Source organism: Leucopleurus acutus, assembly GCF_964270905.1.
Source record: "Leucopleurus acutus genome assembly, chromosome: 19".
NCBI classification, from domain to species: domain Eukaryota; kingdom Metazoa; phylum Chordata; class Mammalia; order Artiodactyla; family Delphinidae; genus Leucopleurus; species Leucopleurus acutus.
The window spans coordinates 13,057,832-13,075,661 of record NC_139161.1 but is presented as its reverse complement, the minus strand read 5'-3'; the positions used below and the strand labels follow the sequence as shown (position 1 = coordinate 13,075,661).

General features: G+C 58.8%; 1 protein-coding gene across 1 annotated transcript; it reads right to left on the bottom strand.

The window, feature by feature from the left end:
- Positions 1–1,518: 1,518 nt before the first annotated feature.
- Positions 1,519–15,795, bottom strand: METRNL (meteorin like, glial cell differentiation regulator). Its single transcript, XM_082860022.1, has 4 exons — positions 15,536–15,795; positions 10,090–10,475; positions 3,017–3,076; positions 1,519–2,023 (listed from the first exon to the last, which is right to left on the bottom strand). Exons 1-4 carry the CDS (start codon positions 15,694–15,696, stop codon positions 1,701–1,703), a joined length of 930 nt encoding a protein of 309 aa, XP_082716148.1. The 5' UTR covers positions 15,697–15,795; the 3' UTR covers positions 1,519–1,700.
- Positions 15,796–17,830: the final 2,035 nt, after the last annotated feature.

The window sequence follows — 17,830 nt, the reverse complement described above, 5'->3', positions numbered from 1 at the left end:
CTCCTCCCCGACCGCGGGCCGGGCACGTCTGCTGCTGTCACAGGCATCCTTTTGGCATAAAGCATCACAATCATTAGCCACAGTAGGACCTGTGCCTGTCACCAACCCTGTTGCTTCAGGTCATCACCCTGCTTCTTCTTGTGCAGGTATTGAGCACCTGCTTCTTGTTGTGACCTGCAGGAGCCCACAGACCTGAGCCAGCGCACACCTGAGGCAGGGCATGCCAGAGTTGGTGCACACCTCAGCTGGTACATGCCTGAGACAGGGTACATCTATGTCAGCTCACACCTGAGCCAGGGCACACCTGAGCCAGCATACAGCCCCTCCCCATGGCGTGCCTGACTTTTCGGTGCAGTTGGCTTGGTGTTCACTGACCGGTGTCAGCCTCTCCCAGGTCCGTTCATCTCAGCAGCTGCCTGGGAGGAATCGCAGGCTCAGGTCTGATTACATGACACCCCAGCAACACCTGTCCTGGGATGAACAGTGACTCCCAAAATTCCTATCTATCCAGGACCTGTGAATGTGAACTTATTTGGAAACGGGGTCTTTGCAGGCGTGATTAAGATGAGGTCTTACTGGATCATGGTGGGCCTCGATCCAGTGATTGGTGGATGTGAGAGAGAGGAGGGAAATGTGGACAGACACTCAGAGAGAAGAAAGCCAAAGGACGGCAGAGACTGTGATGTGTCCACAGGCCGAGGACCAAGGACTGTTGGCAACACCAGAACCTGGAAGAGACAAGGAAGGGTCTCCACCTGGAGCTTTTGGAGGGAGCGTGGCCCTTGATTTTGGACTTCTGGTCTCCAGAACCATGAGAGAATAAGTGTCTGTTGTTTAAGCTCCTGGGTTGTGGTCATTTGTTCCGGCAGCTGCAGGACACTGACTCATCCTTGAGGATATGGGGCCCAGATCAGGCCCTGGGTATCTAGACACTTGCCCTGGGCTCGGGCATTTGGGGGAAGCTGAGGTCGAAGGGCAAGATCTAGGTTAACAGGAAAGAGGAGGGCAGATGCTGAAGGGGATGGGGGTGGTCCACCAGGAACGCGGGGGGTACCTCTGGTAGAGGCCGAGCGTGGGGGTAACAGCCTCACTTATAGTTGGGCCCAGTGTGAAAGGTCCCTAACGCCAGGGCCTTGGGGCTCCCTTGGAGAAGCCCTGACGTGGGCCCCTAGGTAAGTGCCACACACCACTGACCAGGGCCGAAGACAGACGCGCCATTGATCCGTCAGAGGCTGGTCTTTATTCCCTGGAATGGAAACAGCCTGCAGCCCCCAAATGACCATGGCTGGCAAAGTTCATTCTTTAAAAAGCAAAAACAAAATGAAAAAACCGTAGGTATTTGGCCCCATAAATTTCCATCATAAGAAACAACGTTGAGTGGTACCCAAGCCTGGTGTCGGGTATCGGCTGTGGGCCACGGCCCTCACACTTCACCCAACACACCAGCCAAATGCAGTGACTGCAGATGCTCAGAAAACAGTACGCAACGGCACACGAAGGCATTTTACGACACAGGAGTTTGCTTCCTATGAACATTTCTTTTTTAAAAAAAATATAATAACTTAGTTGGCATGTTACAGCATCTCCAGTCAATCCATCAGGGAGTCCTTGGCCAGAACCAGCGTGTACCTCCCCAGCTGGAGCGCCAGGCACCCACCCCAGTGTGCGTATCCATCGCTGCGGCAGCGGTCACCCAGCGGTCACTCTGTGCCTATCTCGCAGGGGTTCAGTCCCCTTTCCTCAGCGTCCCTGTACATCCTTTGGAAATCCTTGAAGCGCGGGGCGCAGCCGAGCCAGGCCTCCCCAAAGTGCATGTGGCCGGTGAAGAGAAACTCACCGCGCCCAGGCCGGACGCCGCACTCCAGCAGCGTGGAGACGCGCCCCCGCCAGCCGCCACCCTCGCCCTCTGGGGCCGGCCGGAAGACCCTGCTCTTCTGCCGGTAGAGCCGGCTCACGTGCAGGTGGATGGCTGACTCTTGCTGCGCCGGCTCATGGGTGACATCCTGGATGGAGCCTCGGACGACTGCAGAGGAAGGAGACAGGGGGAGGGTCAGTGGTCAGCGGGGTGCTCACCAGGCAGACAGCACGCACCAACCTCCCACCCCCAGCAGCAGAACCGGGAGCCGACCCTGAACTCTGCCTTCCAGAAATTTTCACTAAAAACCACAATCCACACGCAAGAGGTTGCCTAGGGGTCGTCCCCGCCACTCACACCGTCTTGGGCAGAGATGCTTTTCTACCAAGGGCCAGCCACAGAAGTGGAGAAAAATAGAAGATATGAATCACGCTGTGCACCAAGTTTTCAAGTTAAAACAAGAAAAGTCACTGCAGTTAATACTCAAGATCTGCCGCAGTTCCGTATCAAGATCAGACAGAAACAGTGAAGCTTACAGGGGAGGAAGGTGATGGGAGGGAGAAGGGTGGAGAAGCGCAGAGCAGGCACAAGTTCGGGGACACCGCCCGGCCCCAGATCCCCTCTGTGCAGGGCCAGCGAGGAGAAAGGGTTGTACTTCCACCACCCAACTGCCCTGGGAGCCTGGGGGCGCTCAGAGCCAGGTCCCGCTGGGCCGGCTCCATCGAACTCGCCCTGAATGCTGCCACCCTTAACTCGAGAGCGTTTGTGCCAACGTCACAAGCAGGCAGCTGAGTCCCTGATCCCGACCCTGGCCCCACCAGGGCCTCCAACGCCTGCTGTGGTGCCTACAGGGGACCTGGAGGCAGGCAGGGCACTGAGGAGAGGCTAGAGCCAGGACTTAGACTCACACGCCAAGTAGGAAAATGCTCAGTATCACCTCGAATAGGAATTCCCACCTTAAATAGGAATTCCCAGCTCTCTCCCCGCCCTGCACACAGGTCCCTTCTCGGGCTGGGGTCACTCTAAGGAGCAGAAAGGAGGGCCTTTTCCTGTGACTGCAATCAGTGATGGAAGAGGGGCCAAGCCCAGGATCTTCAGCAGAGTCTCCTCCCCGCAGAGGGTTTAGTTCCCCCACGTGGCGGGAACCGCCAGCACACTCACCAAAGTCACTGGTACAGACAGCCAAGAGCACCTCAGTGTGGCTGCAAGGGCGGCACGGGGCTGTGGGGAGAGAAGAGGGTCAGACGGAGCCAGTGCATGAACATGGGACCCTCCCGCCCACGGCATGTAGACCACACGACATCTTATAGGTCCTCTGACGTCGGGAGCAACTGCCCAGGCCCCGCACCTCTGAAACCAGGGCGCCAAGAGCAGGCGGGGCCTCGACCTCGGCTGCACAGATGGGGAAACGTCTCCAGGGGCCCCAGGCTCACCTGGGCCACCTGCAATGGCATGAAAACGGAGGCAAAGTGCGGTTTTGCGTTCAATCACACTTAGCTCATTACTGTAGTCGTGCCGGGCAAACCCCTGGGCTCATGTGTAAATGGCTCTTCGGCGCCAAAACCAACCTGAGCTGATCTGAGGCCACGTCCCTGACACCAGCCTGTCCGAGAGCCTCACTCAGCCTCTGTGGCCAGGCCCCCAAATGCCAGGGCCTCCCACTCACACTGCCCGCCCCCACGGTCCCATCTGCCACCAGGATTCCACAGGGGTCAAGGCACTGCCCAGGAGGACCAGGTGACCCTGCTAAAGGCACTGGTGGGCATGAGGGGCACGTCCACCTGCTTCAGCTGTGGGGTCCTCGTCTAACCAACAGGACCAGGTGGTCACCTCCAAACACCTCCAGACACCTTTCACAGCCAGCCCAGTTCACAGGATCCCCTCTGAGACTCCCCAGACCTGGGTGGGGGCTGATTACTCCAGACAAACCAGTCCTTCTTGGTGGACCTCTGCCCCCCGGTACAGCTCTCACCCCACCCTTCACCTACTGCCTCAGACTGGCGTAAGGCCTGCAGAAGGGCTGGGGGGAGACAGAAACCTCGAGGCTCTGGGGACTCCCCAGGACTGTGGCACTCCTAACTCAGCGGTGGATTTGGGGAGACACAAGTTTATTATTTGGCTCTGATGTTGCACGTTTCCTCACCTATTTCTAGTTTCTAGGGTTGGGCCCAAATTCCCTAACAACAGAAACGTTAGGCGTGAACTCTCACTAGGACAAGTTGCCCTCTGCCTTTTCATGTTCTGAAGGCCCTGCAAAGTCCCCAGGATTGGCACTCACCGGGCCTGGATGAACCTACAACTGTCAGCACACCTGGCCAGCTGCCCTCGAAGCCCCTGAACCGGGCTGAGTTGTCACCTGCCCAGGGGCTGCAGTGACTCGGGGGCCCTCGAGGAGACAGGGAGATGCACAGGGAACAGGAGGGGCCTCCGGGACCTGGAATATGTGTGGGGGAGTCTCTGGTGTCCTGGGACCCCTCGGGGATGGACATGAGCACCCGGAGCACCAGCCCTCCCGTCCTGCCCCCAGGCGAGGGTAGCTGTACATGCCCCAGTCTAGTCCAGCGAGTGCCTGACTCACGGGCGCTTCTGTTAAGTTATCAGGAAAAAGGAGAAGCCGCAGAACAAGAACAGCCTGTCGGATGCCTCTGGAGCATCTGAGAGCACGGAGCACCGCCCTCCCCAGCTCCAAATCCGGAGCCTTCTGCCCACCTGTGGCTTTTTGTCACGAGTGTGGACCCCCAGCCTCAAGGCCTTTCGTAAAAAAGAGGGTGGCCAACTGGGGGTCCCCCACCTCTAACCCGCTGGGGGCCTGCTGCCCACGCTGGGCCTGACAGGGACCCCAGAGTGAAGAAAAGGGGGAGCACAGCCCCGCAGACATCGGGGAGCCTCACATCCCACAAGAGGCGGCGTTTTATTCCAGCCTGTGTGCCGAGGGGCCCCCGGCAGTGGGGAGACTTCCCGTCCTGGCAGCTCCCCCAGTGCCCACCGGGTCAGAGGCCCCCGCCTGGGGCCTCGGAACCAGGCCATGCGAACTCCAAGCGCGGGTGAACGGGAGGCAAGGTCCACACAAGCTCTTTAGAAGCTGAGACAGGCCCAGGCCACAGACCGTGGTCGAAACCCAGGCCTGGGTGCGTACGATCACCAAGCCCTGGAGCCTCGAGCTCTCTGTGGGTTTAGGCCCCGGGACCTCAGCTGACCGCTGGGGAGAAAGGTGGCGTGAGCTTGTCCTGGGCTCCCTGCCCTGACTCGCGCCCAGTCCCACGCAGGATGTACGAGGACCCCGGTGGGCCTGGGGGCCGGCGGTCAGCAGCCTGCTGACCCTCCCACCCAAAGCTTCAGCGAGCCCGTGCCGTTGACAGCTGAGCTAACAAAGGCCCCCACAAGACTCTCTCATGACTCTGAGCTTTGTGAAGTGTAGGCACCTTTGTGGAGAACCCAGGCTGTGGACGCCAAGAGGAGCAATCTGGAAACAATTATTAATCGGAGTTAGGCTCGTGGAGGCCGAGTGGAATGCGCTGGTTTCTGACACATCGAATCTTGTTTCCTTGTGGGGAAGATGGGGAGGGGGCGGCCCAGGGGCCGGGTGGAATTCTGGCCTGTGGTTCTTGGAAAGGGGAGGGCTGGGATGTAGACGTTGGGAAGATTACTCTGGAATATGCATAAAATGAACTGAATGAAGTAGAAAAAAACAGGGTCAGGGAGACCAGCCGGGGGCTGCAGCAGGGATGCAGGTGAGAGTGGCAGGTACAGGTGGGGAGGGCGGCACCCCTCTGTCAGGCTCTGGGTAGCCCGACGCCCAGGAGAAGTTTGTAGATGGTGGGATGCTGGTCTGGCGGGTGAGACTGCCCAGGTAAGGATGACTGGGGTGGACACGATGTGTGAGACACCCTCTGGGGTCTTCAGTGCAGCTGCGACAGGTGGTGAATGAAGCATTTTAACAGGGAGGGGAGGAAAGGGAGCAACGCTGCCAGAATGTGAGCGGTATTCGCTGAGCAGAGAGCCTCCTCTGATCATCATGACAACCCTGCACTCACCCCAACTCCAGGCCACAGGCTGACATCACCCCAGAGGACCCTGTGGGACCTGGCTGGGGCTGGTCGCCACCTGTGAAACCCCCTCTCCCACGTGCGGGCACAGGGAACGCTCAGCCTCACCAGCTCTCTCGCCCGCACCCACTCCCTTCCCTCCCTCTTCCTGGTGAGGAAGCCAGAGGAGTCACACCTTCCACCCCCAGAGTCCAGAGCTGGGTAAGATGAAAAGTAATTTTACAGTGATTACAGGGGCTGGAAAAGCACTGGTGCAGGAATCTAAACGAACCTTAGGGAAAAAATTAAGTTCTCTCCTATACTGTTTCCAGGAAATAACGAAGTTTCTTTTCACTTCTGAACGTTGCTGTTTATGCCCCACGGCCCATCAAGCCCGCCCCTAAACTCTAAGGTGCCCAAGTGGGATCCCAGCAGGGGTCTGCGCCTCCCAGGCCCCCCAAAGGGACCATTCGCCCCTGGCTCATCAACAGAGCGGTTTCAAAGGGGATGGCGAGATGAAGCACGTCAGAAACTGTGGGACCCAGGCCACCCCACCCGGCGCCCAGGAGCGGCAATGGGAGTCACTTCTGGGTCTTCACGGCCGGCACAGGGGCAAGTCCTCTTGCCCCCACACCCCTCCAGCTGTGGGTCTAAAACACCACTGTCCCCCCCCGCCACCTCACCTACACGCCGGGGGCCTGCTCTGGGTGGGCATTGCACAGAGCCCAAACCCCAGAGCATGGATGTGGCCAAACCTGTGAGCCCCTGCTTCTCAGCCCCTAAGTAGTAAAAGAACATGCTGGAATCCAGGGCCCCCTTGAGCTGCCCCAGGAGAACCACAGAGACGGGGTCTGCATCTGTCCCCTAGAACCAGACCGAGTAACACCCCCGCCCTCCCTCTTTGGCCACCCTAACGCGTCCCCCAGCCCACTGGGCAATGGGGGTCCTGGTGGTGCCTGTTTCCCCAAGTGTGCTGGGACCCTGGGGAGGATGGTCCAGACAGCCTGGCCAGGTCCACAGTGAGGCTTCAGCACACAGTCCAGGTGTGGCCCGGAGCTTCTTCCATTAGTGAGTTGCATCTGGCCACTTGCCTGCCTTTTGTATCCTGCCAGATTTTTCCAGCGCCAGAGGAAGGAGTGCCGTGTTACTCAGGTGCCTGGCGAGGCCCTCGGAGGAGGGGGAGGGCGGGGGAGCAGGTCTTCCCCTTCCTGCCACGTGGCAGCCAAATCCCGAGTCCCCGGGGGGCTGAAGTCCCCCTGCCACCCGCCTGCCCCTCTGTATCTGCCTGCCTCTCCGTCCTGGCCTCTTCTTGGCTGTTGGCGAGTCCCAGTCCATACGAGGAAGCTGATTATGCAACATGATGGACACGAGGCTGACATGCTCACCATAAACACTCCCTGTGGAACCGCCCAGAGCTGCGGCAGGTGAGCAAGGCTCATGCACACCTCTCCTTCGGGATCCCAGCCCGCGGTGCCTCTTTAATTTCATATCAGCACAAACTGGAACTCGTGATTCAGCAGCGAGGGAGAAGGCTCATCCACCTCCCCAGCAGGTCACGTCACGGGCACGTGCTCACCTCCACGGCACACACACTGGGGCTTCGGCCCCACTGGTGTCTCCCCGCTGCAGCCAAGGCCAGACAGGAGAGCGCTGCCATCTGAGAGCCCGCCTGGTCCGGGGGAGGTCACGGATGCCAGATGGCCGGCACCAGCATTCCACATTACGTACCCATTCCTTTGGCATTAAAAGCTTAGGGGCCCATCCCTGGGGAGAAGGGATGCACCAGCCTCCCGGATCCCTGCTGCCCTTGTCTCCTTCAGGACAGAGAAGTGCTGGGTCTGCAGCTCCCACACCCTAGGAGCCTTTTGCATCCCCATCTCACGTTCTGACAGTCACTGTATCTGTGCTGCCCCAGGCCAGCGCCCCGGCCACTGGGCAGATGGACAATCACACCCCCACCATCCTCAGGGTCTCCGGCATCCCCGTGAGCCCCAGATTTAAAGAGGCACCCCAGGGCCAGGCAGGCGTATGTCTGGGGGATCAAGGGCACCCCAGCAGCCCAACGTCCAGCCACAGCCACGTGTCCTGTGTGGTGCCCCGGCCAGACGACCCACCCCATCACACGGGGCCTTCTCCCCGCGACCCCACGGGCCTCTCCCAAACCCACTCACTGCCCTAGCCTGGAAACGTAGACCTGGGGTCTGGGGGAGCACAGACCCTGCCCCCAGGGAGGGGGAAAGAAACAAAGTCTCAGGTCCCTAGGGCTGAGCCACAGGCTCTGAGTCACCCCGGGTCGTGACCCCACTGTGGATTTTCCACCAGAGACGCCGGTCTGTGCCAACGGGAGTACTCAGGGGGCAGCACGGAAAGCACCTTATGCCGTGGCCTCCAAGAACCTGGTGGTGGCCTCCCAGCAAAGTGGAACAAAGCCCCAGCGGGACAGAGCATGTGACCAGCAGCCGAATGGCCTCAACCCGTCAACATTTTAATCAGTAAAAGGAATGTTAGCAAGTCCCTAGTATCTGCCCCATCAGCCAACTCTCACCATGGCCAGAGACATCGAATTTGGTGACCGGGTTTCTCCAGATTTTGTTTTTATCGCGAGTTTATCTCTAGCGTCCCCCCACCACCCCCGCCAACGATCACTCGCTGGTGATCAAGATAAAGGCTGTTGTGGTTAAAGTTTTATTCAAGTCCTGGGGTTTATGGCAGCTTTCAGCATTCCTGATGGGGTCCTACCCAGGCAGGCACAGGGGCAGGGGGGGAGGGGTCCTACCTGGGCAGTCAGGCCCTGGGAGGAGGGGTCCTACCTGGGCAGTCATACATTGAAGCTCTATAACAGACCAGTTCAGTTTGAGAGAGATTTAAGGTTTTGAAAACTCATCTGAGCCAAGAACACAGAACAATAAAATGTAGATTCCCACCCAGGAGAAAGTCTGCATTTCTAATCCTAGTAGGTCTGGTTTTTTCCAATGGAAGATTTTATTCACTAAATTATATTATTTGGGGGGGGCTGGCCTAGCCCTCAAACCAGGCGTTTCCACCTCAGCACTGCTGACACTTGGGGATAAGTCACTCTTCGTGTTGGGGTGTCCTGTGCTGATGCCTGGGGCCGGGTCATTCTCTGTGGTGGGGCTGCCCTATGCACTATGGGGTGTGGGCAGCATCCCTGCCTCGCCTCCAACACTCAATGCCATAGCGCCCCCCACTGACCACCATCCTGGCTGGTCACCGCAGGAACAGCCTTCCTGGAACCTGCCCCCACCACTACCCAAGCTCACACCTTCCCCTTGGGAGGCATCTTCCTCCCAACTAGTTCTGGAATTGAAGCAGATGGTGCACCTGAGCCCCGCTGACCCCCGCCCCATACGCTCGGACCCCACGAGGTCATCTGTGCCTTGGAGCAAGGGTTGCACCTGGCCTGGTTGTCCCTATCTAAAAGACAGGACCCTGAGTTTTCCCTGTGTGAGAGCTCTTGGGACCACACACTTCTCTCTGCCCACAGAACTTTCCAGAGACCAACACTGTCTTCCACACAGGGCCCCACAAAGCTGTCTGCTGGCCTCAAAAAAAGGGAAGGAAAATCTAAAGCCAACTCACCGGCCCTCGGCCACCCAGAGACTCCCTCCGGTACCTCACCTGAGGTTCCCAGGTCATCAGAGCCACTCAGCTGCCCTGCATGGCATGGTGCTGGTGCCCTCACCGACACCCACAGATAAAACGGCTTGTGAACCTGGGAATGGTTCACGATTCAGGACATCCCAGCTCTGCATGGCTCTGGAACGTGAATCAGACTCAACTTCCACCCAAAACTCAATGTTTCAGGGACTGCAGCCGACGCCAAAAACACTCGGCCAACTCGTGTGTCAGAAGAGATTCTGGGGCAGTTTGGATGGTAACAGCACCCATTTCAAATCTCAGTCAAAACTGGTCCAGGGGAGAAGAGCATATTATGGGCCAGGACCGTGTCACAGCTCTGCTCTGACCTGTGGCCATCGTCCCAAGTCCAAACTGCCCACAGCACTAACGGGGCACCTGCTCCCGGGAGGGCCCCTCGGCCGCCCTCAGGCAGACCTGCCAGGCCTGAAGCACGGACTCGAGCAGCATGTTCAGGGACTGTGCTGAGGTGGGGGTGGGAGATGATCGGGGGGTCTGGGAGACGAGAGAGGACCCCTGAGGCCACCACCCCACCCTGGGCACCACACTCACCTGACAGGGTGTGCAGGTCTGGCCCCGCATGCCGGCTGGTCAGCTCGTACTGGAAGCCCGTGGTCCTCCTGCTGATGTCCTGCTGGGGTGTCGCCTCCACGAACAGGCCGCCCTGCTCGAAGCTGAAGCACGGGGCCTGGCCGGGCCCGAGGTCCCCGTCCCGCACCAGCAGTTTCAGTTCTCCAGTCTTTTCCAAATAAATATTGGCCCCGGACGAGCCCCTGAGGGGCTTGATGCACAGAGTCAGGTGCCGGGAGGGCGAGAAGGTGTTGGGCCGCAGGTTCACGATGAGCGCACCGGTCGGATACATCCACTCGACAGTGCCCGCGGAGCAGCGCAGGTACACCTGCTCTACCTCCTTCCTGTGGGCCTCGTGCGTCAGTCCGCTGTGGAGGGGGAGATTCGTCAGCCGGGAGACGCCTGCTCGGGTGTCCGAGCACCCCTCACCCACAGGCAGGCTGGCACCGTCTCCACCCTGTAGCTCAGGGCCCATCTCCAGGGAGGGGTGGCCACACGGCCTCCCCCACCCAGTTCCTTCCAGCGCACCGGCTCCGAGCGCTCTGGTAAGTGTGGGAGCTTCTGGCTCCCAGACCCTCTCACCACCTGGACACTCTGTTGGCCTCTGAGCCCGTGTCCTTGGGAAACCCCTGAACAGGGGCAGTGATGGGTGCAGTGGAGGTGAGAACCAAGGAAAAGACGGCTCTTCCAAAAAATAAACAGGGAAACACCAGTGGGACTTTAGCACCAACCCAAGTTCCAGATAAGCAAATGAGGGCCAGGAAATGTTGGTAGATTCCCACTGAGTGTGAAGACCAAGGAGCAGATTCAAGTTACAGGAGGCACGCTGGAATGCAATGCACATATAATAAATAATGCACTCCAGGGAGCAGCTTTTAAACGAACTGGGAATGTTAGCAATTTGTGGGGGGCTGTGTAGGTTGTTGGTGAGTTTTGTCTTCAGGATGCCCGTTAGGCACAGTGTTCATATTTTCCTTAAGGTGATGATGTGACTGCTTTTTCATTCATTTGCAAACCTGAAGACCCTGCATTGCCAATAGTATTTTTTTCAAAGCAAACACAAATAGCATCAAAGCAAGACACAAGAGTAAAGTAAAGGTCCTCCACAGGGAGACATGGGAAGGAATTGTGGAAAAGCAAAGGGAGGGGGACACAAAAGGTCCGCAGATAACCTGTCTTCCCGATGGGGACTGTTGGGGAGCCCAGTGGGTTTCACTCCTAATAAAAAGCAAACAGGAAAAAATGAAGTGTGCTATGCTCTTGGGGAGGCAGGTCTTGAGTAAGTCATAACATTATGTTTTCGAGAAATTGAAACCATCAAAAACGTTCAAGTTTCCCCTACTCAAAACTGTAATGTAAATGTCAGCTTGTGGTAACGGTTACGTCATAAACACCGAGCAGCCCGGGAACTCAACGGTGACTTCAACTAAGTGTTTTATTACATGAAATTTGGTTCTGATCAGATCTCAGACAGGTTCACCCACATTCTTAGGATTTTTATGTGAAATAAACAATACTATATTCAGAGCCCTGGCCTGAGTGAGTTATCAGAAACCTTTGCTGCAGAGGAGAAAACACATAACATATGGTTTGCATTTACTGTTGGTGACTCATGCTCCAGGCCCCGAAAAGCCTCACTTTTCATGCAACGGCCAGCTGCAGGCTAGGGATGCACAGTCACCCTGCAGACCACATCAGAAGGAGGTGTCAAGGAGGTGGACTCCCTCCTCACTCCACTCCCCACCCCCAAGGCCCTGGGTCATGAGCAGCCTGGCCTCAGACGCCGAGCAGGGCTGCACACACAGAACAGACTTACAAATTACAGTCACATAAAACTCACACAAGCTCATCTGACACATAGGAGGGGATGGGCATAATTATAGTGCTGGGTGACAAAATTAGACTAAATGGTGTGTGGTTGCCACAGATGACTATAATCAGCTCTGCGCTTACGCAGCCAAACAAACTTTATCACAGTGTCCCTCCTCTCCTGGCTCCAGCCTTCAGGGGCAGCTGGACACTTGCGCCATGCCCAGACACCAATCCTCAACTCTCTCTCCCACAAAAACCACCCCTTCCAAGGCTTCGCTTCCCTCTTGGTGGGAGGAGGGGGACCTAGGGGTTGAGGGAGTGGAGACCTCACACCAGAGGCTGTGGGTACCTCTCACGAGGTTGCCTTAACCCCAACAGCGGAGGGTGAAATGGGGAGGCCCACCCTCCACCTACGTCTTGGCAGGGGCAGAGGGGGCCCTCGTGAGGACAGATGGCCAGCCCATGCTGCCCAGGGGGAGGCGGACCCGAGGCTGGGGGCTGCCATCCACCAGCCTGCGTACATGACCACGTGCATCCCTTTACTCACAAGTCACTCGCCTAAAAGGGGACTAGGAACAAAACGACAGTGGACACGTGAGAAATAAAGCGCCCATCACTTCACCCTCTAACAGGTCCAGCCCGTCCCCGGAGCCTGCACGGGCCCTGCTCTGCCTCCTCTCTCTCATTCTGCTAAAACATCAGGACCAACAAGACTCTCACTAAGCACCCAACACAGGAGTGTCCACACTCTCATCAGAGCAACAGCTCCATTCAGACAGACATCTGCTCAACAAAAGTGCTGGAGATGCAAAAACACACCACATCAGTAATTGTCACTGATGATGGTATGTTACAATCTTCACATGACATGCAGGTGACATCCTAACTAAGAAAAATGAAGTAACTGCTTTCTGATGTTATGACAGAGCTATAGGATGCAGAAAAAAACTGTGGTTCTATTCAACCTTAGGAAACTGAGAAGACTGATTTGATCTTGGATTATTTAAACTGAATTAATGCATTAAAAAAGAGTCGGCAAGTGTCACCTCCCCCCCCCCCCCAGGAGGACACATCTGTGGAGCACCTTTATGGGAAAGATGGCAAATTCCAAGTCGCTACGGGGACTGTCTGACAGGGTCAGTGTGGTGGCAGCAGAGCCCACACCACTCACAACCATAGCCTGGCTCAAACCCTGAGTCACCAGAAGGAAGTGATGGTCTCTTTTTGACTAAAGTCAGGAAGAGCTTCTGATCAAGGGTGAAACCAATAGGCTCTCCTGCCTGGAGTTACTTTTCATTTCCCCACCTTGCAGGAGAGATAGCCCAGGTGTGACATAACCGGCAATGCCCAGCCCATCGCAGTAGGAAAGTTCACGGTCCACCTTTATGACCAGGGCCTAATAAAGATAGGGCACGTCCTGCCCCTGCACAGGGAGAAGGATTTCAAAACCTTCTACTTAATTGCTTGGAAACACCCAGAAACACATTAGGCCTGTCAAATGTGAGTGGCCAGTGTCATAAAAAACAAATCCCTTCCTATCAGGGGATCAGAATCCACCCGGCACATCAGGGTTTGCACCACCCTGTGCTGTCTTTAGAAGGGCTCATAAAAAGTCGTAAATGCTATAGAGTCAGCAGGCAAACCAGCGCACCAGAGTAAGAATCTGTCAGCTGATTTGTGGGAAAAAAAAACGATAACCGGGGGCAGCAATTACAATGCAAGGGGGGCTTACGCTCCAGGAATGTGACCTGGCCCTGTCTCTGCTCCAGATCCCGCCCACAGCTCCTACAGCCACTGCAGCCGCCCTTGGCCGGGTTCTGCCTTTGGGTTGAGTGGAGGACACTGGAGGGTGTCCAAGTCCAGGGGTCCATTAGCAATGATGGAGGAAGAGGGGCCGCAGGTAAGTGGCCCTTCTTCTCCCAGTAGATAAAGAGGATGCACAGGAACAGGAAGGTGAAGGGATTCCTCTACCCACTGCAAACACCTGCGTGGTCCAGGAGCAGGTTGGCCCCCTGACCAGCCCTCGCTCACAGCTCCCTCTGGGCTCCAGGGGAGGCATCCTCTTCCAGGCACATGGTCCTCCAAGAATGTGAAAAGGATGTCAGCTCCTCCTCTGGAAACTCAAGCTCACAGGGTGGGACTGGGTTTCTGTTTTTGATCTGCTGAAGCAGGACACCCCAAGGCCTCAGTTTGGGGATGCACTGATTCATCCAGCAGAGGCTGCAAAGCAGGGAGTTTAATTACCAGCGAGGGGGAGAGGGCAGCCCCAGAAGAGTGTGTCAGAGTCAGAGGCTCCCCGCCAGCTCTGTGCTGGCGCCAGCATTCTCCAGGCCAACCCTCCCCCAGAGCTCCGATCTGCCACTCAGGGCTCCAGTCTCTCAGCTCTACCACCCCTGCTGTGGTGTGAGCTGGGAGAACTTCTGCAGCAGGGAGGGTGGGCAACACCAGCCCAAGCTCAGGAGCCCAGGACCTTCACTCTAGAAGGCTGGGAAGCGGAGAGAAGGGAGCAGGGTAATTGCCAGTTTCCACAGAGAACTGGGTCTGTACGTATCCAAGAGGACCAGCAACTGCCCTGCTGACGCAGAACCCAGCACAGTGGCACAACCTTTACCTTCTCGGAAAAAATTGTCTTCACTCAAAATAACCCCGTGACACCCCACAGCATGAGGTGTCTGCCAGCGGGAGTCTTCCCATCAGAAGTCAGGGACTTAGGGGCCCTGCACGGTGGGACACAGGGACACACCCAGATCTAAGGGCAGCCCCGGCCCATAGCGTTTTCGGAGAAGAAGACGCTAGTATCTCCCTCTGCGAACTCCTGAATCCGCAACTGCGGAAGCCCAAGCAGTCTTCTCCGACAGCGAGGTGCCTGGCTCGGGGCCGGCGCCCTGGCGGACGGAGGTTCTCTGCGCCCTCACCCCCACCCCCGCCCACGCTTGTGACTTGCCTGTCACACTGCAGTTTTTTAAAAAAGTCCTCGGCTGCCTGCCTTGGCAGAGGGCGTGAAGGGGGGTCGCAGAGCCCAGCGCGCGCTGCCAAGGGCGGCCTGACCTTCACGGGCCGGGGCGGGGGGCTCCGCCAGGCCCCGAACTCGCCCCGCGCAAGGTGCCCGCCCGCGGGTCTCCGCCCGCACCGACGTGGTCAGTGCGCGGTTAGCGCCAGGGCCCCCGCTCCGACCACCGGAGCCGCCGCTCCCTCCTGCGGACCCGTCCGTCCCTTCCCGCTCGGCCCTGAGCGCAGGCCCGGCTCCTCCCGGCCCGGGGCGCGCAACTCCTCGCCGAGGGCAGAGCCCGGGAAGGGCCAGAAGGCCGACCCCCGCCTGCGCCCAGTGAGGGGTCGCGGGGTCCGGGCTGCGGCTCTCGGGGAACCAAGTGGGGAGCGGCGCGGTCCGGCGCGGGGCGAGCGGGCTGCTGGAGCCAACTGACACCACCGCGCTGCAGGCGCGCCTCCCCCTGGGCGTCCGCCGGGCCAGGGGACCGGGACGCCGCGGGCTCTTTTGTTCTAAAACCGGGGGCGGGGACGGCACTCAGCCTGGAGAGCGGGCCCCCGAGCCCCCGCGCGCTCGGCCCGCGGGGAGGGGAGTGGACCCAAGGGCTGGGGTCGCGCCGCGCGAACTCACCTCCCCTTCCAGCTGCACAAGTCGCTCGAGTACTGCGCGCCCGCGCCGCCCAGCAACACGGCCAGCAGCAGCAGCAGCGGCGGCGGCCCAGGGCCCGGGGCGGGGGGCCTCGGCCACAGCTGCCCCGTGCGCCCCCCGGCCGCCCGCGCCGCGCCCCGCATGCTCTGGCTCCGGCTCGGCCGCCGGCCCCGCGTCCGCGCCCACCGAGCAGACCCTCGAGCCGGCGCTGCCAAGCGGCCGGGCTTCGAGTCCAGGCGGTCAGGTCGTGCGCCCCCCGCGCCCCCAGGGCGGCTGCCCGCCCATCCCCGCCGGAGCCGGGGCCGCCCGAGCCCCTGGAGCCGCTGGAGCCGGGCGCGGACGTCCGCGCCCGCCGCCGCCGCCTGAACCTCTGAAGTCTGCAAGTCCGCGGTCCCGGTCGCTGCTCAGCTGGGGGGCGGCGCCCGCCCGGCCGCTCCGCCCCGCGCGCCGGAACTCCGCCCAGTGCGCCTGTGCCCCGCGCCCAGGGATCCCGGCTGGACGCGGCGGATACCGGAGTCAGCGGCGCGGCGGGGACACTAAGCGTCGGGGGGCGTGTGGCCCGAGGGTGGGACAAGCTAGGACGCCGCGGAGAGGAGAGGGCCCGTGAGGGACTGGGAGAAGGGTCCGGGAGAGAAGAACCAGGCTGGAAAGTGAAGTTTCGAGCGGGAGGGGGACGGGCAGCACCGCGTCCCCAGCCTGTACGATGCGGGGGCGGGGTAGAAACCCGAGACCCCAAGTACGTGCAGACCCAGGCCGGGCGCCTGGCCAGCAGGTCCGTCCAGCAGTGGTGGTGCTGTGGCCCCATCGTGCAGACTGAGTCTGGAATGGCCTCTGGGCTGTAGCAGGGGCACCTGGCCGTGCCACTGCTGTGTGACCAGCCTGAGGCCGTCAGAGATGTTCCTGGCACCCACCCTCCACAGGATTTGAGTGTGCTTTGCGGAAGTTCAGACTCTGTCCCGTTCTGCGGCCCGCGGGGGAGGGGAGGACCAACTGTGGCTGCTGATGTGGCTGACTCACTGTTGAGTGTGCGGTGGACCCTGGAACACCCATTCCACAGAAAGGCTCTGAATTTGCCTGTCGAGGCCACCGCTCCTGTGCATCACTGCTGTGCTCCCTGCTGGTCCCCACTGTCCCTGCTCCAGAGTTAGTCTAGCACCCGATTCACCAGCTTTGCTCTTGATTCTTCATGGTGGGGACCCTCTTGTGCATTGTAGGAGTTTAGCAGCATTTTGGCAGTGGCTGTCCCCCCATCCCCAGGCTTGGCAACCTGAACTGTCCCCAGATACTGCCAAATGCCCCCTGGGTGCCGAATTTCCCTGAGGTCCCTGTTCTAGTGGGACCCAGCCTAGTGAGTGCAGCGTGATGAGAGTGGCTGCCTTCACCAGGTGGTCACTGGGGCCCCCAGGTACCTGACATCCAGTGGGGGAGACAGGGGGACATAGGCAACCCAGAGGACACTGGCCTCTGGAAGGATGATAAGGGTCTGCCAGGCGGAGGGAGGGAGCTGTGGCACTCCAGGCAGCCACCCCTGGGATCACAAAAGCAGGTGTTTCTTCTTCCTCAGACTCTGGTGTTGGTCTGAGCGAGCTCCAGAGCCTGAAACAACATCAAATGGTGGAGAAATCTGACCTTGTTTTAGCATTTCTTTTCCAGGCAAGATATATTTCAGGAGGAATTTCGAGTGACCTGCGGGGGAGGGGAGTGACTTCCTGTGCCTATTATTTTCATGTTGCACCCTTTCATCTGGTTAGAGGTTTGGAAGTCTAATTTGGTTGTAGGGATGGAATCATCACCCTCTGGAGAAGCCAGAGTCTGCAGGCCCAAAACAGATGGGGCTGAGAGACAGCCGCTCTCAGGAGTGCTGGGGCAACAGTGGGGGCGTCGTTCCACCATGAAGGGGGTTACAACTGAAGAATCTGTTAGGGCAGCCCTGGAACTGTGCAGGTCAACCCATCCAGCCAAAGCCCGGGGCAAAGACCCTGCCTGGTCAAAAACAGTGATGTCATCCCAAGACCCAAAGTCAGCTTTGAGGCTAGAGGACTACACATGTGCATTCTGGGCTTGGGGGCCTGCTGTACCCCACACCACACCCCTGTTGCTGCAGGTACCAGGGTGCAGAACTGCTTTGAGAAGTGAGCCAACTGAAACGGCCACCCAGGCCACTGGGGAGAGAGGTCTACTCGTTGGAATCTGGAAGCTGCAACCACCTCTGTGCCCGCCGAGCCTGTCTGCACAGCAGCACTTCTCACTTCGGGCACTGCAGGTGATAAAGAAATG

Bases quoted from the DNA above. Each gene is read 5' to 3' on its own strand.
- METRNL (XM_082860022.1), bottom strand. From the start codon at position 15,696: ATGCGGGGCGCGGCGCGGGCGGCCGGGGGGCGCACGGGGCAGCTGTGG. The intron at 10,476-15,535 runs GTGAGTTCGCGC...CCCCCTCCACAG, and splicing joins TTGTGCAGCTGGAAGGGGAG to CGGACTGACGCACGAGGCCC. The intron at 3,077-10,089 runs GTGAGTGTGGTG...CTCTCCCCACAG, and splicing joins AGACCTGCACACCCTGTCAG to CCCCGTGCCGCCCTTGCAGC.